The 19174-nt window shown below is 51.4% G+C and overlaps 1 protein-coding gene across 30 annotated transcripts in view; it reads left to right on the top strand.

The window, feature by feature from the left end:
• The first annotated feature begins 1086 nt into the window (after positions 1 to 1086).
• EPB41 (erythrocyte membrane protein band 4.1) overlaps positions 1087 to 19174 on the top strand; it is a 95037-nt gene continuing 76949 nt past the window's right edge. For 10 of the 30 annotated variants that reach the window (XM_041479177.1, XM_041479180.1, XM_041479181.1 and 7 more), the window contains exon 1: positions 1088 to 1225. Coding sequence is in view for 1 of the 30 variants with exons in the window: in XM_041479192.1 (XP_041335126.1) it covers positions 7865 to 7871 (7 nt within the window). In the remaining 29 variants the exon portion in view is untranslated. Of the gene's footprint in view, positions 1226 to 7805; positions 7872 to 10000; positions 10173 to 19174 lie in introns of those variants that run through there. The other 20 variants (XM_041479184.1, XM_041479189.1, XM_041479185.1 and 17 more) reach the window with 7 other exon arrangements.

The raw sequence follows: 19174 nt of genomic DNA on the forward strand, positions 1-19174 counted from the left end.
CAGATTAAAAATAACCCTGGGAGCAGATGTGAACAGAAGTCGGTGATAACAGGGCCAGAACGCGAGGGGCTTTGCAGTGGCTTAACAGCTTATGGATTCATCCCCCTCTCATCACATTAGCAGGGACTCCCCCCTCTCCCGCTCCCAAGGGCCTAGAGGTTCTTCCTGCTCCCAAACCTTCAGCCTCACCGGGGAAGGCTCAGGGCTTCCAGGGAGGGGCGCATGAGGGGGCACAAACAAACCCGTCATGCCTGGGCTGCGTGGTGCTGAGGTTCTGAGCTCGGGGCAGGATCCGGCCCGTGCACCTCCGGGGGCTGCAAAGGCCCCGGGAGAGGCAGCGGGGGACACACAGTGGCGGTCCTCGCCGGTGTCCCCAGGGCGGTGACCATTAGATGGCACTAGGAAGCTCCCCATGGGGACACCCCGTCCCCAGGGCAGGGTACAGGGGCGTGCGGGGCCCCTGGGCTGCTGGGGGGGACTCCGAGCGTGACCCCGGGCACCACCCGCCAGGAGTGTCCGCTGGGTACTCCAGCCCAGCCCGGCACCCAGTGCCACCGCAAGGCCACCGCCACCAAGCCAACGGAGACGGCAGCGAGGTCCTCGGTGCCGGGGCCGAGCTCCATCCTGCCGCCACCTCCATCCCCGTCCTCGCGGGGGCCCTATTCCGCCTTATCTCCGCAGCCGCCGCCTGCGCGGCACCGATAACCCGGGCGTGGCCCAGGGATGGGGTCGGGTTTGGGGGCACTTCAGTGACCCTGACGCCCTTACCGGCTCCGGCCACGCCGCAGCCTCCTGCGGTGGGCTAAGGATGGGGACGCCCCCGGCTCCTCCAGCCCCCAGCAAGGACGGGGTTTTCCCTAAGAAAACTTCGGAAGATATGAAAATAAGGAAAAATATCAAAAAAAGTCCTGATTCTGCCGGTTTTGGGGGGCTTTGGAGCTCTGCCACGGCGCGGGGGGAACCCGTGGGGGCACCTTCTCCTAATTTGGGCCTATGACGTCACGGGAGCAATGGAGGAATCTCCTGGCCCCACCCCTCCTCGTCACCTGCGGGCCCCGCCCACTGCAGCGGCGCGCGTTGGCCCCGCCCCCTCCGCGCTCTGACGGGCGGGGGCGGCAGCCAGTGGGCGCGGCCAATGGGGGCGGGGCTCGTGTGGTGACGTCAAGGGGTGGGGGCGGGGCCGGTGGTGCAGGTGGAGGCAGCGCGGAGCGGAGTGGCGGCCCCGGTGAGCGGGGGCAGGTGAAGTTCTTCGGGTGTCAGGCCTGTTATGGGGCGAGAGGGGCTTTGAGGGGAGGGTGACTGCTGTAGGGGTCAGGCAGGTTATGGGGTGCGGGGGTGCTGTGGGGGTCCTGGGATGCTTTGGGGAGTATAGGGGTCAGGCAGGTTCTGGAGGATTTGGGGCTCCCTAGAGGGACCCATGGTGGGTCAGTCTGGTCATGGGCTTGCGGGGTTATAGGAAGAGTTGTGGTGCTGTGGGAGCGCATGGGAGCTCAGGCTGTTTATGGAGTGATGGGGTTGCCAGGGGACATGGGGTACTATGAAGCAGGGGGTCTCCGGTGGGGTCAGGCTGGATGTGGGGTGATCTGGGGCTGCGGGAACCAGGGCACCCGTAGAGGTCAAGCTGGATGTGAGGTGGTTTAGGGTGCTCAAGGGTTTGGGGGGGCTGGGGATGTCAGTCTAGGTGTGGGGGAACCCACAGTGACTGAGATATGAAGCAGGGGTTATGGAGAAATGGGGGATGTTCAGGGGCTGGGGGAGACTAGGGAAGTACCTGCAGCCTATGGGGCAGAAGGGCAGAAGGTGCTTTGAGTGGGGAGATCCCCAGTACGGTCAGGCTGTGTGTGGGGGAAATGGGGTGTACTAGGGCTGTCCTAGAGACTGAGTTGGGGCTGCAGGGGAGGATGTGGGGTGGAGGGCCACCCACAGTGGATTCATGCTCAGGAGGTGGATGGGGCCCTGCCTCACGGGGAGTGGCCAGCCCTGGGATGTTTCCCCCCATACTGTTGTTTCCTCTGGTGCAGTGGAGAGGAGCAGGCAGGTGCAGCCTCGGGGAGTAGGGTCCCTCCTGCACCCCACAGTCACGGCAGCAGCACTGGTGTCCCTTCCTGGGAGGTGGCAGCTCCCGGTTTGGCATTTGGGTCCAGCTCTGGTTCTTGGAGCATTCGGTCTTGCTGGGGCTGTGCCAGAGATGCAGCAGCTCAGCCTGTGGCTTCGGGGCAGCCGCGATCTCTTCCCGAGACACCGTCTGTGCCCGCCGGGACGGTTCCCAAAGCAGGCGGCAGTGGCAGAGCTGCGGGCCGGCGGGGGCTGCTCCTGCCGTCGATCCCTGGCCCGGCCCGGTGGGGGCCGCGCTGAAACCTCCCATCGACTTCCCCGCGCCGTGGGGGGGTCGATGTCTTCACGTCCCCTCGTCGACGGGGACACTTTGCGCTGATGTTGCAACCACAGGCGAGTGCGACGTGCCCGGCGGTTCCTGCAATCTCTTCCTCTCCTGAATTTCGCCCTCCTGCAGTCGTGGTGGGACGAGAGGCTGGTGAACCTGCTCTGGTGAATCTGCTCGTTAGTCCGTGCCATTGGCTGTGCCGGTGGCGGGTCCGAGCGGCTGGTGGGATGGCAGGGGACAGCGGGGGACAGTGACTATCTTTAGGGCTGTGTTGCAATGGAGGGGTGTGCCTTGGCTCGGCGCTGCCGGCAGCCGCCTCCTCGCCTGAGGATTGACTTACGCCGCGGCTCCCGCATGGGGAAAACCAGCATTTGTTCTGCAGTTTGTGTGAGCAGGAGGGGCTGCGGTGGGGCTGTGAGGCTGAGCCAGGGGTCGGGCAGTATGGGGGCTGGTGTCAGTCACACAGGCCCTGCATGAGGTCAGGCTGTGCGAGGTGTGCAGGGCCCAAGTTTGGGGTGCACCATCGGCCCCCGGCACTGTCATGTATCACACATGCTCTGCCACTGCCTGGCAGTGGGAACAGCTGAGCTGGAGCAAACGGCCAGCATGGGAAAGGCTGATGGTGCAGGGAATCTCTGCTGCCTCCTAGGAGAGAAGTTGCCCTGGAGCTTGGGAGCAAGTTGGGTTCTTGCAAGGTGCATCCCTGTGCTCTCTTCCTGAGGTTTAGTGGAAGCACAGATGCAGCTGTAGGAGAGAGCCAGAGTCACGCCTCTTTTGAGTCCTGTTTCTGCCAGAGTAACCTGGTTAGTCCGTGGGAGTAACTTGCACCAAAGTTGGGGTGACATAGAATCGAGGCTCTCTTGCCTCTGAGCCATTGCCCTGCTCATGGCCGCTGTGCCTGTGGTGGTGCAGCTGCACCATGCCTGTCTCTGAGAAGAGGCAGCTGAAACTTGCGGAACAATTTGCCCCCCACGAGTACAGTTCCTCTCCCAGTTCCGGGGCCTATGTAGACGTGGGTCTCCTCCAGCTCATGGTGCTGGCAGCCCCTCAGTTTCTCTAACAAAGTGGGGCACGTGCTGCTTCTGCCTGTGGTGATGATAATGGCAAATCAGCAGAAGCAAAAAGTTGATCTGTGCATCAAACTGCTTCTCATGGTTGTGCTCAACATGTTCTGTGGATGTGGGCCTCTCCTGTCCCTTCATTTCGCTTTTCCTCGCGCTTAGGAGCAACTTCAGGCCTTTCCTAGAGGGCTTGAAACCTGCTGAGGAGAGAAAGTGCCTTCTCATCTGCAGCGGTGCTGCTGGGATGAGGCTCCCTCTTCCTGATGCGCAGCCTGGCAGCTGCTGGAATTGCCTGCAGCCGCATTGCTCCACACCGCAGGTCCCTCAGGCTGGCACGGTCCTTTTGGAGCCAGTAGTGGGGAAAGGATTTCTCAGAGAAAAGGCAAAACATCAGCCGTTTTCCGAGGAGGGCACTTTGGAGTTATGCCACTGATTTATTATATAGCAAGATTTTTCCTGAGCTCCCTCCCCAGCTGTTCCCCAGAGGGGAAGGCAGGCTGCAGGTGGTCCCTGTCCCAGAGGGCAGGAATTGTCCTATCTCTGCTAAGCAGTGTTTCACCTTTGTGTTCAAAGCTGCAGGAAGAGGCTTGAGGCTGTGGTGGCTGGAGGTTTAGGGTCATAATAGGCTCTTGGCCACGCTGGATACTGTGGTTGAAGGTGTGATTTGGGAAGGGGGCGGACTTACCCATCATTAGCCCAGAGGTGGTTCACTGAGCTGCCCAGGAAGGAGGGGGATGTCTTGGTTGTCCTTTTTATGAGTTTTGCTTCATGCAGTGATTTATGTGAGCTCTGAGCTGGGATTTCCCAGGAGGGGCTGCAGTTGCTTGTCCCTATTTAGCCTGGGACCAGCACCTGAGGGATGAGTGGTCTCACGCAGCGGTTATCCCAATGAGGCCATGATGGTTCGGGTCCCTCATACCATGATTTTGGGACTTTGTCATGCCATTCCCTTCTGAGCTGGTGGGAACAGCGAGGGTGGGCTGGCTGTGGCTCTGGGGTCTGGCCAAAGCAGCCACCACGGCTGCCCGTCTCTCCCCACTAGAGGCTGCTGATGACCAGAGCATTTTCCATCCCTGCTCTGAGAAAGCACTGGGGTCTGGAATTTGCAGGGCTGAGCATCCCGGCCTGAGCTTTTCCTGCTGATTCACTCTGGAGACAGCAGTATGCTTTCCTTGGCAATGGCCGGGTTCAGGGGGCACATCTGCTCCCCTGCCAGGCTCACAATAGATCTCCCTACTTCATTAAGTCTTAATTAGGTAAATGCACCGGGACCACGTGGGAGGCCATTTGCAGGGGACATGGGTCTTTCGTGGAGTCGGGTACCCATCCTGCCTGCCTCAGGGGTTTTTCCAGCTGGGTGCTGAATGTGGAATGAGTTCAGGCTCTTGTATTGTTTTCCCAGAGGATGTGTGCACAGCGATAAGAGCTTCAGCCCTCTGGCATGAATCAGTTGGCAGAAAAGCCAAGGATTAGTTAAGCCATGGAAAGGATCCTTCACCTCTGGGCACAGGCATGGTAAAGCCGCCCTGTAGACACAAAGGAGACTCAGTCCAGGCCACCAAACACCTGGGCAGGATGGGTTGTAAAACCGAGACCCTGGGAAGATGGTTAATCACAAAACAATGAGGTGTAAAATGAAAGGCAGTGGCTGCTGCAGTGGAAGTGCCTGGGAAGGAGTCTGTGGAGTTGCACAAGCCCTGCTGCCCTTGTTGGTGCAGGCAGTGCTGGGTGGGCAGAGTGGTGCCAGCTGGCTCTGGCACAGGGCATGGCTTCCCTCACAATGGCAGAGCAGCGCTTTACATAATCTGGGACTTGCCAAACAAGCTTGAAGGTCTGGAAAATCCTCCTGCTATTGTTCATGCTCAAAGTTTGCTAAATTTCCTGGTTTGATCTGCAGGGCTGGATTTTGTTTTGGGACCGCAGTGGGGGAAAATGCTCTTTGCACAGAGGGAAGAAAAGGGTGTTTGTGGTGTTTAATCCATTCTCTGTAGATGAAACTATTTTTGTGGTTTACAAGAGGTTCTGAACAGCTGCTTGCAGCTTTGTAGGGCTGCAGGACTCTCTGTCTATCCAATTAGTATGGTTTGTGTCTAGTCCCCTCCTGACTCCCCCCTGAGAAAAGCCTGGACTACCAGATGAGGATGGGGTGCCATGGGCAGGGCTCACACAACCACCATCTGGGCTCCTGGCTCGTAGCAGCCTGTGTCGCGACACAAATGTCGCATCAGAACAGCTTTTTGCTGTCTCAACTCCCGTAAGTCAGACTCTGAGGCTCCAGGAAGGCTCCAAAACTGCCGCTCATTGGCAGATTTTAGGAGAAGAGGCTTGATGGGAACTTGGGCTGTCTTGTTGTGCTGTGTCAACCCTGGTGGTGACTTTGTGGTGATTTGGGGCAGCTGGGAACCCCTCTGGGAGGATGCTGAGGCTGTGTGAGCCACCCCAGGCCCATGCCGGCCTGTGTAAAGCTGCGGGCTTGACCTGGATGTGTTTTGGGGCCTGCCCTTGCTCCTCCATTTGCTCACCCCAAAGCCCTTTGCCAAGACAAATAAAGCTGCCGTGTGCTATTCGGTTAAATGAAGAAATCCTGTTAAAATGTTTTCTGCTCGTTTGTGGATAAATGACTGAGAAACCTGACTTTTCCTTCCATTCCTGGGAAAGGCAGGTTTTGTAACAAGGAATGGGGTGAAGTTCTTGCTGGTCCACTTACTGTGAGGCAAGTTTTTGAGCCCTGGAAAGCAGCAGAGGAGGAGGAACCTCAGCCTAATGGCATGAATACATCCTCTCATTAGACGTGGCTTTGAGTGCCTTTTATGTAGATAATTACATCTGGCCACAGTTGATCAGAGCTGTATTTAAGGAGGGGACATAAGACTTGGCATGTTCTGGGAGCCTTTGGAGTTGACTGCAGTGGCATTACAGCAACCTGGTAGGTGTTGCTAACAAAACAGTGCAGGGCAGCTATGGGGAGGCTCTGAGCCTTAGGGCCTGGAAAACTTGGTGTTGACACTGACCTCAGCTTTGTGGGGGGAAGTGGGGTGGACTGATGCCTCAAAGCATCACCAGGGTGTTAAGACAGCTGTGTATCATGCTGCATGTGACCTCCATGACCTGATCCCTCTAATTGCTGTGATGATTTAGGTGCTCACTGGATAGTACCAGCCATACAAGGCCTTGTATTTCTGTATCCACTCTCCAAAACCCCTTGGAGATGGATAAGCTGCTTGTAGGCACTTCAGAACTTGAGGGGAGGTCTTTGTCTGTGCTGAGGGTTTATACTGGACAGGACAGCACGAGTTGCCTCCCTGCCCCCGGGTGAACTCAAATGTTGAGTGTGGGAACGAGGGAGGGCAGATGTTATCCCGGCACAGAGCCACGTTGAGCTGTAACGTGACTTTGTGCGTCTGTGTTGATGTTGTGCTGGAGGTGCCGTGTCCGACGTGGAGGTGAACCCCTCCCGTATGGCCGGGATTGACCTCGGCCAATCCGTGGCTGCTCAGAGGCTCACAGGCTGGCAGACGGGGTCAGCACTGCTTGAGAATTTCCTTGGGTGCAGAGTGGAGGCTTTTAATAGCAAACACAGTCATCTTCATCATGACATGGCCTGAAACTTGGCCCTAAGGATCCACTGGCAGCTGGGCGCTGGCTGAGCAAGATGTTACCGCCTGTTGGAAATTCTTTTAAGTGTTAAAGTAAAGTAAAATGGTTTTGAGTAAAAATGAAATAAGACCTAAACCTGTTGCTGGTGGGTTTGAGGTGCAGCTCCTCCCTGAGAGGTAGCCTGGAGAAACCCTGCCTTTCTTGGGAAAGTTATGTGGCTCCATCCCAGTGTGCTGTGCTGACAGATCCCATGCCTCAGCTGGGTGCCAAGACTTCAGCCTTCTAGGAAAGGCAGCAGGAGCCAGTATGGGTTTTCTTCTGCCATCCTGTGGGCACCTGGTGCTGTGTGAGCAGTGTCCAGAGTTGCAGATGGCTCACGTTGTGGTTGCAGCACTGCTTGGACCATGTGAGTTACCTTTGAGTGGGAACACACAAGATATACAAGCGCGGAATTGATCTGTGCTGCTGACCAGGGTTGTTTCTGGCGCTGCTGTTTTTTCTTCTGCTGTAGCATGAGGTGAATATGATTTTGGCAGCTGCCTGGCTCTGGCAGTTTGCATCCTTCTTCCCTACAAACAGCTTCCTGACCCCTGTCCTAGTCAATACAGGGCTGTTATCCGAGCTCAGCAAGCCATGATGATCACATCCAAGTGCTGGACCTCGAACCACCTGGCAGTGCTGGGCTGGATGAAGAAGCTCATTTGCATAGGGTAGTTAATTCTCTGTGTGCTTTAATCTCCGTGACCATCTGTGTTCTTTCCCAGGCTGGCGAGATGGGAGCTCTTCGGATTTTCCCAGGAGGTGAACATAGAGAGGACTGCTGATGCTGGGTATGCTGAAAACTGCTCAGGGTCAGAGCAAGACATCCTCATTAGCTCTGGGAGCAGTTGTTCTGCATCCTTGGGCAAGGAGGCATTGACGTGTCAACTCTATCCTGAAGGCACATCCTGAGGAGATGCAGGGAGGAGATAGGGGCAAAGACTAGAAATGGAAACCTCTGTGAATGCTGTCCAGCATTCAGTCCCAAACATGGAGGGTCTGTGACCAGTTTGGCTGGCACCCTAGAGGGCTGAGGTTCCAGGGAAGGCTGTGTTGGTCTGAGGAGAGATAGTACACTAAAGCATCTCCTAGTCATCTGAAAAACCCTGCCAGGTTTTGGCAGCCTCTGGGGTGTACCCCACCAGCAGCTACTGCTGTGTCTGTCCTGGTGAACTGAGTGATTTGAGCCTCAAAAGCTGCTTTGGAGACTGGGGTGCTCACACACAGCACCAAAATAAGGGGACCAATGCCTATAAGTGAGCTGCACTAGCATCTCCAGACCTGTGCAGGCTGCTGCTGGCAGAGAAGTTTTTTCTGCAAGCAACACCTGAATTCCTCCTCATTTTGTTTTCTCACATTTGGAGCCTGAGGCTCTGCAGACCATTTGCAGCTCCAGCTGGGATCCCGCTCACCATGGGCAGAGGTGACATTGGCTGCACGTGCTTTTGAGGAATGCCTGTCCTGTGGGACAGCATGGCCCTGCTGAGGCTGCTGCTGGCATCCAAACCCAGAGGGAATGATTCCTGCCCTGTAATTAAGCTCTTCTGCTCCTGTTCAGCACTCCAATGAGCTGTCTCATGGATGTGCTCCTCACAGCTGCTGTGGATCCTCTGTGTGACTCTGAAGCTGGAGGTGACTTTCCAAGAGAGCCACCTGCAAAGGGCAAAATCTCCATTTCTGTCACGTTGGGGTGAGGTATGTGGGCTGGGAACCTTTGATTGTGAAGGCTTTTCCCTGCCTACACCCTGTGTGCAGTGAGTTCTTCTGCCAAGGTACACCCTAGTTTCTTGGCGAGGAGAGCCCTTCTTGCTGTTCATACTTGCAAGGCTGGGCAAGATGGAGGTGTTTTCCCAGCCTTCAGCTGAGGGACTGAAGCTGCCTCTTGACAGGAGAGCTGCTCTCTACCAGCATCCAGGCTGGATAATAACACTTAAAAAAAAATGGATCTCCAGCTGCTCTCCTGGTTCAGTAGCTTGGGTTTTCAGTCTTGATGGAGATGATGGCACCAGGACTGTCGGCATCATGGTGCATCCCGAAGGATGGGTATGGGCTTGTGCCCGTATTTCCACCTGGCCTAGTGGAAGGTGTTCCTGCCTGTGGTAGTGGTTGGAATGAGATGAGCTTTAAGGTCTCTTCCAACACAAACCATTCCATGACTCTGTGATTCTCTGGCATGGCAGGGTGACTGTTGAGTCCAACTTGTGCCACGAGTGCTTGGCTGTGCTTATGTGAGGCAGGTCTCTGTACGCTCAGTGGGCTGTTGCATGGGCTGAATTTCAGGCCCCGGAGTGTGCCTGCCGGAGCACACAGCCAGCCTTGCCGCGGCTGGGAGCACGTTGCTCTCTTGAATCTTCATTTACTTGATGATCCTTTTGTTGAGAGGATTAGGGTTTAGAGGCCTCTGGCCGAGTGTTAATTAAATTAAAGCTCTGGTGTTTTGTGGAATTTTTGAAGCCCACTAGAGGGCTCAGTTGGAGCCCTGTGGAGCCGGGACCGGCGGCGTTGGGCTGTGTCCAGCCCTCCAGAAGTTTGCACGAGAAGTTATGTAAGTCCGGAGGAGCTGGACGGGCACAGGAGTTGCTCGGGGCCAGCCCGCAGCCTCCTCGGAGCCCGCTGCTCCTGCAGCCCGGTGTGCCCGAGCTCGGCAGAGCGCGGCCCGGGCCCTCGCGAGGCGGCACTCACCGCAGGCCGGCGGCCATGGGCTGCCTGCGTCACTGCTCGCTGTGTAATCAGCGTTAGGTAATGCCGAGCTGATGTTTTTGGTTGGGTTTTTTTTTTTTTTTTTTTTTTTTTTTTTCCCTTCCACACTTGGTGTTTACATTTCTAAGAAGTGTCTGACCGTGAACATCCGGTTCCACCTTCACTTCTGGAAGAGTCAGATACTGAAGTTTGCTCTGTTGCCTTGCTCATGTGCGTAAAAGTGTGAGCTTTCGGCTTTGTGGCTCGGGTTTTTCTGCTGGGTGCATGGGTTTTTCGTGTTTAGCTGGAACTGCTTTTTAACCAGTGTCTCTTCTCCTTTCTCTTCTATCCATTGCCCCACGATGGATTTTGGTGCTTCGCCTGTGTGGTTGGCCTGGCTCCCTCATCTCTGGGTAAGTACCTGCTTTGTTAGATCAGTGGGCAGAAATAGTTGAAACAAGTTGCTTTGACTTAATGATCGGCCCTATTTAAATAATGAACTGACCTGTTTATTCTGTCTTAAACTCTGAAGCATTGGTTGTTGTCAAACAGCATGATTTATTGTGTGTGTCAAGATTTTGGATATTGAAAAGCACTTAGTTGGCCTGGAAATTGCTGTATTTTATAATATGAAGAAGCCCTCAGTAGTAGTTTTTCCTACCAGCCGAGGCTGTGGAGCACTGACCTGGGGATAAAAACACACTTAAGTGCCAGCAAGTGAGCAAATGGAAGGGAAAATATTTTTGTGAAGGGAAAGCAATGCTTCGGGTTCTTCCCAGGATGTCTCCTGACATCTGTTGGTGGCAAGTCAGCACTGTGGTTGTGAAAGGGGCTCTCTGATGGCACTGGACCACCTTGCCCTTTGCAAACCAGGGGTGTCTGGGGCTTTGCAGGGCATGGAGAGGAGGCTGAGGCCCTTCTGGCAGGAGAGGAGGGGAAATGTGTGTCGAGCTTGGAGAAGAGCATCAGGCAGTGAGGATTTCAGTTTGTGTTCATGGAGCACCTGCTTTGCATGGGGGGAAAAATTGCCCTGGTGGGGTGGATTCTGATGGTTTCCCTGCAGAGGTTTGGTGCCTGCCATGAACTTGGCTGTGCGGTGGTGTTTGTATATTAAAGCCTCTGAGGACAAGGTGTGTGTGCTCAGGGTGGAAGGAAGGAAGGGATCTGCTTGGTGAAGCTTTTTTTCTGGGTGCAGTTGTGTCTTTGCATCAAAATTGTGTTCTCTGGAAACTTCAGTAAGTTCAAATTTAGTTTTTTTCTTTTTTTAAATTCAAACTGTCCTGCTGCTAAGCCTTCCCCTCTCTGTCACTCCTCTTCCCCAGTAACACCCTCTCCTCTCCTAGTAAGGGAAAGGGCTGAGCACATTTAGAGCAGCTCTGCTCCGTGCCTGAGTATTTCATGTGCTGCCAGTCATTGATGAAAGACGTGAAGGGAAAGCAGAGGAAGGTGCTGGGAACAGATTGCTTTATTCTTAAACTCGACATCATTATACAATGCCTCATGGCAGGGCAGGAGAGATGAATCAAATCCAAGCATAAACCTGTTGTTCTTACTCAGAAGTGAGCACTGTATTTGGAAGATGAGCAGCTGCCTCCTGATCTGAATGAGCTTTGCTACCAAATCTCCAAAAGCAGGATTTTTAATTAACTAGAAAACCTGCCTTGGTCAGAGGTGCTGAGCTCCAACCCCACCAAACACCCAGCAGCCATTTGAATGCAGAATAAAACTCCTCCACGTGGAAGGTACAGCTGGAAGCTGCTGTGAGCTTGGATGTGGAGCAAGATACAAGTGCTCACTTGCATGATAGCTGGAATGGGTTAGTGAGAGGCAAAGCTGTACCAGCACAGCAGCTGCAGCTGTGCCAGGGTAACCTGGAGCAAGTCTTTGGCCAGAGAGTCTTCCTGCTCAGTGCTTGAGCAGACCCTCAGGACAGTCGCCCATCTGGCTGTCTCTCTTTGACAAATCTCTGGTCAAGGATGAATTTCTCCCTTGGGAAACACTGATAACCTGGATCATCCCTGGTTTGCTCTCCCCAGAGCAGTCTCCATGTTACTTTTGTCTGTTTTCTTGCATGTATTGCACAGAGGGGAGAGAATTGCATTTTGGTGGCCCTGCTTGTTACAGGCTGTGGAGATTTTGATCCTGATATGAGATGAAATTTGCTGCTTGCTGAATAATTGGTGTCAATCTTTGTCAGCAAACAAGAAAGCCATGTGGTGCCTTGTTAGGGATAGCGAAGATAAAGGGGGTGTGGTACAGTAACACTGGCTCAGGGACAGCCCTGATCTTCACTCAGCAGAGAAAACAGCAGGCTCAGATTGCCTCTCCATCTTTAAGCCTAGTTTATTTCATAGGCAAACATAAAATGCATTGCAGTTTTAGTAATATATTTATATTAAATATAAATTTAGTAATATAATCTCCTCTCTTGACCTGGTAAGTGTTGGGCAAAGTAACACACCAGCAGCTTCCATGGAGAGAAGTTGGGAGTAGCTGCGGGGCAGAAACCATGAAGGAAAATGCTAGAGGAGCCTCCTCTGTTGGGGGTTTTGCTCTTGACCTTCAAGCTGAGACTCAGATATGTTGCCATTATTTAAACCCTGTCAAGAAATCCAAGGTGAGGTCACTGCTGAAAAATTGTTCAGAGCTGTGTCTGTGGTGGTAAGTGCAGAGTGCCCGTTCATGGGCTGTGTTTGGGCTCTGTTTTTCCATATGGTGGCACTGGTGATGCTGGAAGCCGTGTCTATCTATACATGTTGTTTCTCTCTATCCCAGAATTCATGGGTGACCTGGAGAAGGGCACTGCTCTGCAGAGCCCTTGAATAGCCTGTTGTGTTGTGAATTTGGGTCTCCCCTTAGTTCTTGTTCACACATAGCTCAAAGGGGAAGAACAAATGAGGTTTCCAGCACCTTTCAGTGAGATTTTCTTCTTTAACCTCTCCTGTTGGTTGACAGTGCCTGAACATGAGTCCAGGTGGGCAAGAAGGCAAATGACACGTGGCCTGTACGCGCGCTAGTGTGGCCAGCAGGACTAGGGCAATCCCCCTGTACTGGTCACTGGTGGGGCCAAACCTTGAATCCTGGGGTCAGTTTTGGGCCCCTCACAACAAGAAAGACATTGAGGGGCTGGAGTGTGTCCAGGGAAAGGAAGAGAGCTGGAGAAGGGGCTGGTGCAGCAGGAGCAACTGGGGGAGCTGGGGCAGCTCACCCTGGAGAAAAGGAGGCTTGCGGAGGATCTGTCTCTCCACAACTCCTTGACAGAAGGGGGCAGCCTGGAAGGGATGGGTCAGGGAACAAGGGACAGGATGAGAGGAAATGGCCTCTACCTGTGCCAGGGTAGGTTTAAGTTGGATATTAGGGAAAAACTTTTTCATGGAAAAGGTCATCAAGCACTGGCACAGGCTGCCCAGGGCAATGATGGAGTTTCGATCCCTGGAGGGGTTTAAAATCCATGTCGATGTGGCACTTAGGGGCATGGGTTAGTGGTGGGCTTGATAGTGGTGGGTTAATGGTTAGCTTCTTTGATCCTGAAGGGCTTTTCTGACCTGAATGATTCCATGATTCTATAGAAATGTGGGAGCAAGGTATCTCTTCCACTTGTCCCACCCTGTCAGAGGAGACCATGGTCTCTAACATGGTGTCAAGTTCTAGAGCCAGCTTAGCTCAGTGTTTTCACTTTGTTGCTTAGTAAAGCAGTGAAAACAGTTCTCATTGTGGTGTTCAGAATAGCAGTGCTGCCCTCTGAATTACCATCTAACTAAATGAAAGCAAAAACTCCAAAACAAGTGAGCTTTCTGTTGCATAAGAAAAGCTGTTTTGGTTGACCTAAAAACCGACATTGAAAACCAGCCTAAACAGAGATGCTTTCCCTCCCAGCTCTGTGGGCCATGCAGAGCAGTTGCTACTGTTCTTGGAGAGGCATTCATGCCGTGGCAGCTGTGGGCCCACTTCAAAACAGTTCTGCCTTTGAGACTTTCTTCCCTTTTGCTTGATGGTTGGAGAAACCCTGCTGTGGAGATAAATAATTAGAAATAAAAGATGGCAGCTTAATGATTATTAGCTTTTCTGATACAGCCTGCAGTGAGTGCAGGGTGAGATTGGTGTCTCCAAGCTGCTGCTGCATCTCCTGCTCCAGAGATTTACTGTGTGCACTGTTACTGTGCAGCCTCAATGGACCTGCAGAGCACCCTGAACTAACAAGTTATTTATTTTAGTAATAAACCTTTTCAGACTCTTGGCAGTTAACTGTGACAATGGCAGTATGCTTCCTGCCCTCAGCTCCCTGTCTCTCCATCCATGCCCATGGCTTTCGTCGGCAACCTTATCCCCCTCGCCCTCCTCAATTTCTTGGATTCTGTCTATTAATATGAACCACTTTGGGTTCTCTTAATAAAATAAGCATGTAAAGTTACTACCTTAAAAAAGCCTCAAAATACCTTATTTATTCCAGAAAATCTGGCAGCAGTGGGATGCTATCCTCTGGGATTCTATCTTATTGATATTCATCTTTTTGAAGCTGGTATCCATGACTGCCAGTTTCAGAGGTTAATATACTGCATTTCAAGCAAGCTGAGGTCTTTTTAATTTGTGATATGGAAATGTGCACCAATTAATCATTGTGCACCTGCAGAAATGCTTCTGGGCAGACTTTGGCTGTGCTCTATCAGGTTCTGGGAACGTCCATAGGCAGGACTCAAAGTGACAAGACTGATCCACTTTAGTAGCTCAGGACAAACCCTGTGAGGTCCAAGGACGTGTCAGGCAGGGGATGCAGTGCTGACCAAGGTGGTGCAGAGCTTTGGCTCTTATTTGTGGAAAAAATAATGGTTAGAAGTTGTATTTCTTCTCCACAGCTAAAGTTTAATTTAAATAAATGTTAGGTTTTGCCAGGTGTCCCTCACTGATGCACAGGTCTAGCCCTCAATCACCAATTGCTGTCTGTTGACTAGAGCTGGGTTCATGGCTTGTGTGAATTTGCTGCCTGGCCTTTGGATTACGTGGGATATGTTAGTGCAGACTTGAACACTCTCTGCCAAGTATCTGCCTCAAACTTACTGCTAGGTAAAGTTAAATAGTCCTAAATAAACCCTGATCTTGTCCTTCCCCATACCAAAGAGCTCTAAGCATTTTGAAGCTAAGGGGTGCTGTTTGCTCAATAAGAGCATAATAGTATGGAGTTTAATCTCCTTCACTGAATTGGTGCCTTTCTGGGGAGAAGCTGCAGTTGAAAACACAGCACATACCTAGTGTTATTTAAAGAAGCCAGAGCCTTTCTTGGCTACAGTTTGACTCCTCATCCATGCAAGGAGTAAATCAGCCCGACATCTTTTGTTTGTAGTGCAGCTTGGCTGCCTCCCGGATGGAGCTCTGGTCTCTAGGTGGCACTCACTGTTATTTTTGGGTGCATTTCAAGAAAGGCTGCATAGCTGAGCTTGTCCCCCGCTGAAGGGACAGCTGCCTCTCTAGCCAGGCTGGCTGGTCCAGCTTGGCTTAGGAGGCTAACACAAGGGCTTGAACTTCTTCCTGCTGCCCAAACATAGGAGTTTCCAGCAGCATTCCTGAAAGAGGAGTAGGGAGTCAAGTACTGTCTGTGAGCACACTCCTCTGGTTTTAGCTTTTTTACTGTGACTGCTGAGAAATGAAATCCTAGTAAATGCTTGGAAGGAGGGTGAGCTCTCGAGGTGATGATGTGCTGTGGGACTGTCTGAGGCTCCTGTGATGATTCTTTCCATGGTTCTGTCAGTTACTTAGGTTGTTTCTGGAGCTCAGGCTCATGCCACACTGACTCTGCCTTTTCCTGAGCATGCACTGCTTGAATTCACAGCATCACCTGTAATCTATTCTCCAGGATTTGTTAAGCTCTTTATAGATCCTTTCAGTGCAGCCACTTGTGTGTTTAATACTTCCTACTCGAGAGGAAAAGTATTTCTCTGTCAATGTAGAAACATTCACCATATGAACACTCAATCCTGCAAGGCTGCAGCCGACCTCCTCTAATCTTTAATGGTGCATCTTGGCAGAAATGTGCTTTACATGCTGACTCTAAGCCCTAAGTCTAAACAAAGCTGACTCTCCAGGAGCTGTTCTTCCCTGCACTGGCACACAGCCTGGAGAGAACTGAAGCTCCTCTTCTGTTTTATTCCTCTTTCTACTTGGAGTTTGTCTGCTGTGCTTCAAGACACTGACTCAAATGAACATCAGCTTCATGCAAATCAATGAAACTCATGACGGGAGCTTTTTGTGTCAATTAACCAGATTGCAGGTGGGATGGGAATTCCTGGGTGTACAGACTTAGTTCCCAGCCACCCCCTCTGCTTTCCCCATCTGCCCAAAAGGGATCCATATGAGCCAGCCCAGTACCAAAAAGATCTAATGGCTAAAAAATGGGGTTCTTCTGCCCATGGGAGAACACATGGTTGTAGTTTAGCAACAGCAGCTTTTAAAGGCTACAAATTACAGCCAACAAAAGAAGATTCTCCAGAAGGAAACCACAAAGAAAATGATGGCAGAAGCAGTTTGGATTTAGCAAAATTGGAGGTGAACTGCCCTGATGCCAAGTGTGATTCCAATGCCTAAATCACTCAGGCTTTTTAGCTGTGGAGGGTGCTTCTTGGCCCTTTAATAACTGTCTCAGCAATGAATGAATGGTTGGTTTTGAAGAGTGTTATGATGGGCTGGACCAGATTTAATCTTTGGTTAAATACTTGATACAGAGCCAGGTGAGTGTAGATGTTTCAGGTTGCCTTCACTGTGCACACCGTGAGTTCTAGCAAAGCAGTGCAAATGTTCTGGACCTTAGTGAAAATTCCTTGAATTTGCAGTTCAGCCTGTCAGAGGCTTTTTCAGCAGCGAATTCTGTGCTGGAGAGAGGGGTAGGGGTGGAAAGGGGAGAAATGCAGTGTTAGTTGAAGCGTTCTTTCCTTCCAGGTGAACAATTTACCTGCAATATCTTAATTCTAGATCACCATTTTACAGGAAGACAAAGCGTGAAAAGTCAAAAGGAGGTTTCCTTTCCTCCTCATTCTTGTCTTCTGCTCATGGCCAAATCAGCACTGCTGATGGTGACAGCAAAGCTGGAAGAGGAGCCAAGGGCAGAGGGCCAGGAACTGGCAAAACTGAGCCACCTGCTCTCCTCCCACCTTGTTTGCTCTTGTGAAATGGCTGCTGCTTGTTTGCAAAGTGTGTGAGAAAGGGAAACGGAGCGTGCCTGTTGTATGTTCACATATGCGTGTGTAGTACAGCTCATTTAGAGCAGGATAGATAAAGGATTCATCTGACCTGCCTAATCTTTTTCTTTTCCTAGAACTTGGTGTAATCCCAAGTATTTCTCTTCACTTTAAGTCCTGTTTGCTTTGGGGAAGGGAGCACAGCACCAGTGTGATGCACAATTGCTTTGTTTAGACTGGGAATTCCTCACTGGAGAAGTTCCTCAGGGCATAGAGGAGAGCTCTGTGCCTTTTATTGTTATGCCAGTAGTGCTCTGGGCAGTGTTCTCCAGCGCTGGTGTAAACTGGGAGCCCTGTTTTGCAACAAATCCTACCAGGAGTTTATCTTGTGGGGCCTACAGAGTGCTGGATCACCTTACAAAGATCTGTTCTGTGAAGAACTTGAGCTAGATTTAATCTGCTATCTGGATGCTCCTAGGATGCTGCAGTGTGTTCTACTCAGCTGCTTGCAAGTGCCTGCACATTACCCAGGCAGAGGGCAGGGTTTGGCATTGTCCTCCATGACCCAGTTGGTTTGCTCTGACTGAATCCATCAGGATCTGAGCACTCCCAGTGGCCTTTCACCTTGTGAGGAACAACCTCTGCCTTAGCAACCCCAAATGCATGCTTAAAATGAATGTAATTCCTGTCCTTATTCCTATATCCAGCAGGCAAATACCAAGAAATCCTGACTTAATAAAATAATTCTTAGTCTCTAAATAACTCCTATAAAGTGACTTTACCCAGCTGTAACTGGGAGAGTTCTTTAAATAGTTGCAATCCAGGCTTGGCACAGGGCAAACTGTTCTTATAGTGAAGAATTTAAGAAATTTCCATTACTTCCTATGGGATTTCAGAGGTCAGTTTGGGGCTGTGTAGGAAGGAAAAAGTTAGAAGCTAAGCCAGTGATTTCCAGCAGAAGTGTGGTGGTGATGGGTTTATTTCTATGTAAACAGTGGTTTTGGGTTCCTTTTTCTCCTTTTTTTCACATATTTTCTGCTCCCTATAAAAAATTGCTTTATGTAGGCTTAGATCCCCTTGCCCCAGAAGAATGTTTTTCAGGCTCTCTTGGCATAGACCAAGTTCCTCCTTTTGTATTTGATAATTCAACTTTTTAGTGTCTCTTTCTTTAGCTTTTTAGCCAATCAAGCTCTCAGCCATTTGTGTGGGGGCTGAAGAGGTGACAGCATCCACTGCCCTCGCGCACAAGGCGTTGGCAGCTTGCATTAGTGCTCCCTGTGGATAAACGCTTCACCTGGGAATACAAAATGCAGGAGCTGCTGCTCTGTGTTCTCAGCTGCTGGCAGATGGAGTTGGGGATCATCTGGTGATCTGAGCGCAGTGGATGATGTGCTGTGTGGTGTTAAATCACCGCTTTGATGCAAAGTTTTTGTTGCCCTGGTCTCTTCTCCACGTAATTTGCTGTGGGTAGTGTACAATGAAGTAGTGTGGGTTTGTTTGCTTGTTTTTCTTAGTTGCAAGAAGCTGTTGCCAACAAAAAGTTGTGGTTTTTTTGCTCCATGGTTTTCTCCTCAAAGCCCTTTGGACTGGTATTGCTCTTCTGGCAGTGTTTTAAGCCCGCCCATAGGTGAGCAGTAGCAAAGGCAGCAGTTGTGGTGGGTCAGCACTGAACACCTGATGCTCCTCCATGCACTGCCTGGGTTATTAAAATGTGCTAACTTATTGCACTGGGGACTGAAGTCAGAGCTTCAGGGCATGTTTCAAAGGAGCTACCTGTTCCCTAATGTAGGAGCAGTGACTTAGAGCCGCCAGACCTTTCCCCGCCTGTCTTTTTTTAATCAGATGTGCTCATCTAAGTCCAAGGAAACCACCAAGTAGTCCAGATTTAAGGCAAAAAATATCTGTCTTCCCTCTCATTAAGGAGCTTTTTGCAAGTGGTCTCAACACTGAGACACAGGGGAGCTGCTCTGTTCTTCTTGGCAGAGCTGACTGTCATAAACACATAAAGGAGAAGGGATGAATAGCTGTGAGAAGCATGTTAATTTTTTCTAAAAATCTGGGTAGTTTTAGCTTCATATAGCACAAATGCCCTCAGTGTGTGAGTGGCCCTTACTAGGTCGGTACCAGTTATGGAGCCATCCCAGCCAGAGTGTGCATCAGCCTTGGGTATTATCTGCTGATGAAGAGGCAGGGCAGTTGCTCATAATCCAAGTAGAATAATGTGCCTGAGACCTTAGTTCTCTATGGGA

Source organism: Pyrgilauda ruficollis, unplaced genomic scaffold (genome assembly GCF_017590135.1).
Source record: "Pyrgilauda ruficollis isolate IOZ18807 unplaced genomic scaffold, ASM1759013v1 scaffold48, whole genome shotgun sequence".
Lineage (NCBI taxonomy): Eukaryota > Metazoa > Chordata > Aves > Passeriformes > Passeridae > Pyrgilauda > Pyrgilauda ruficollis.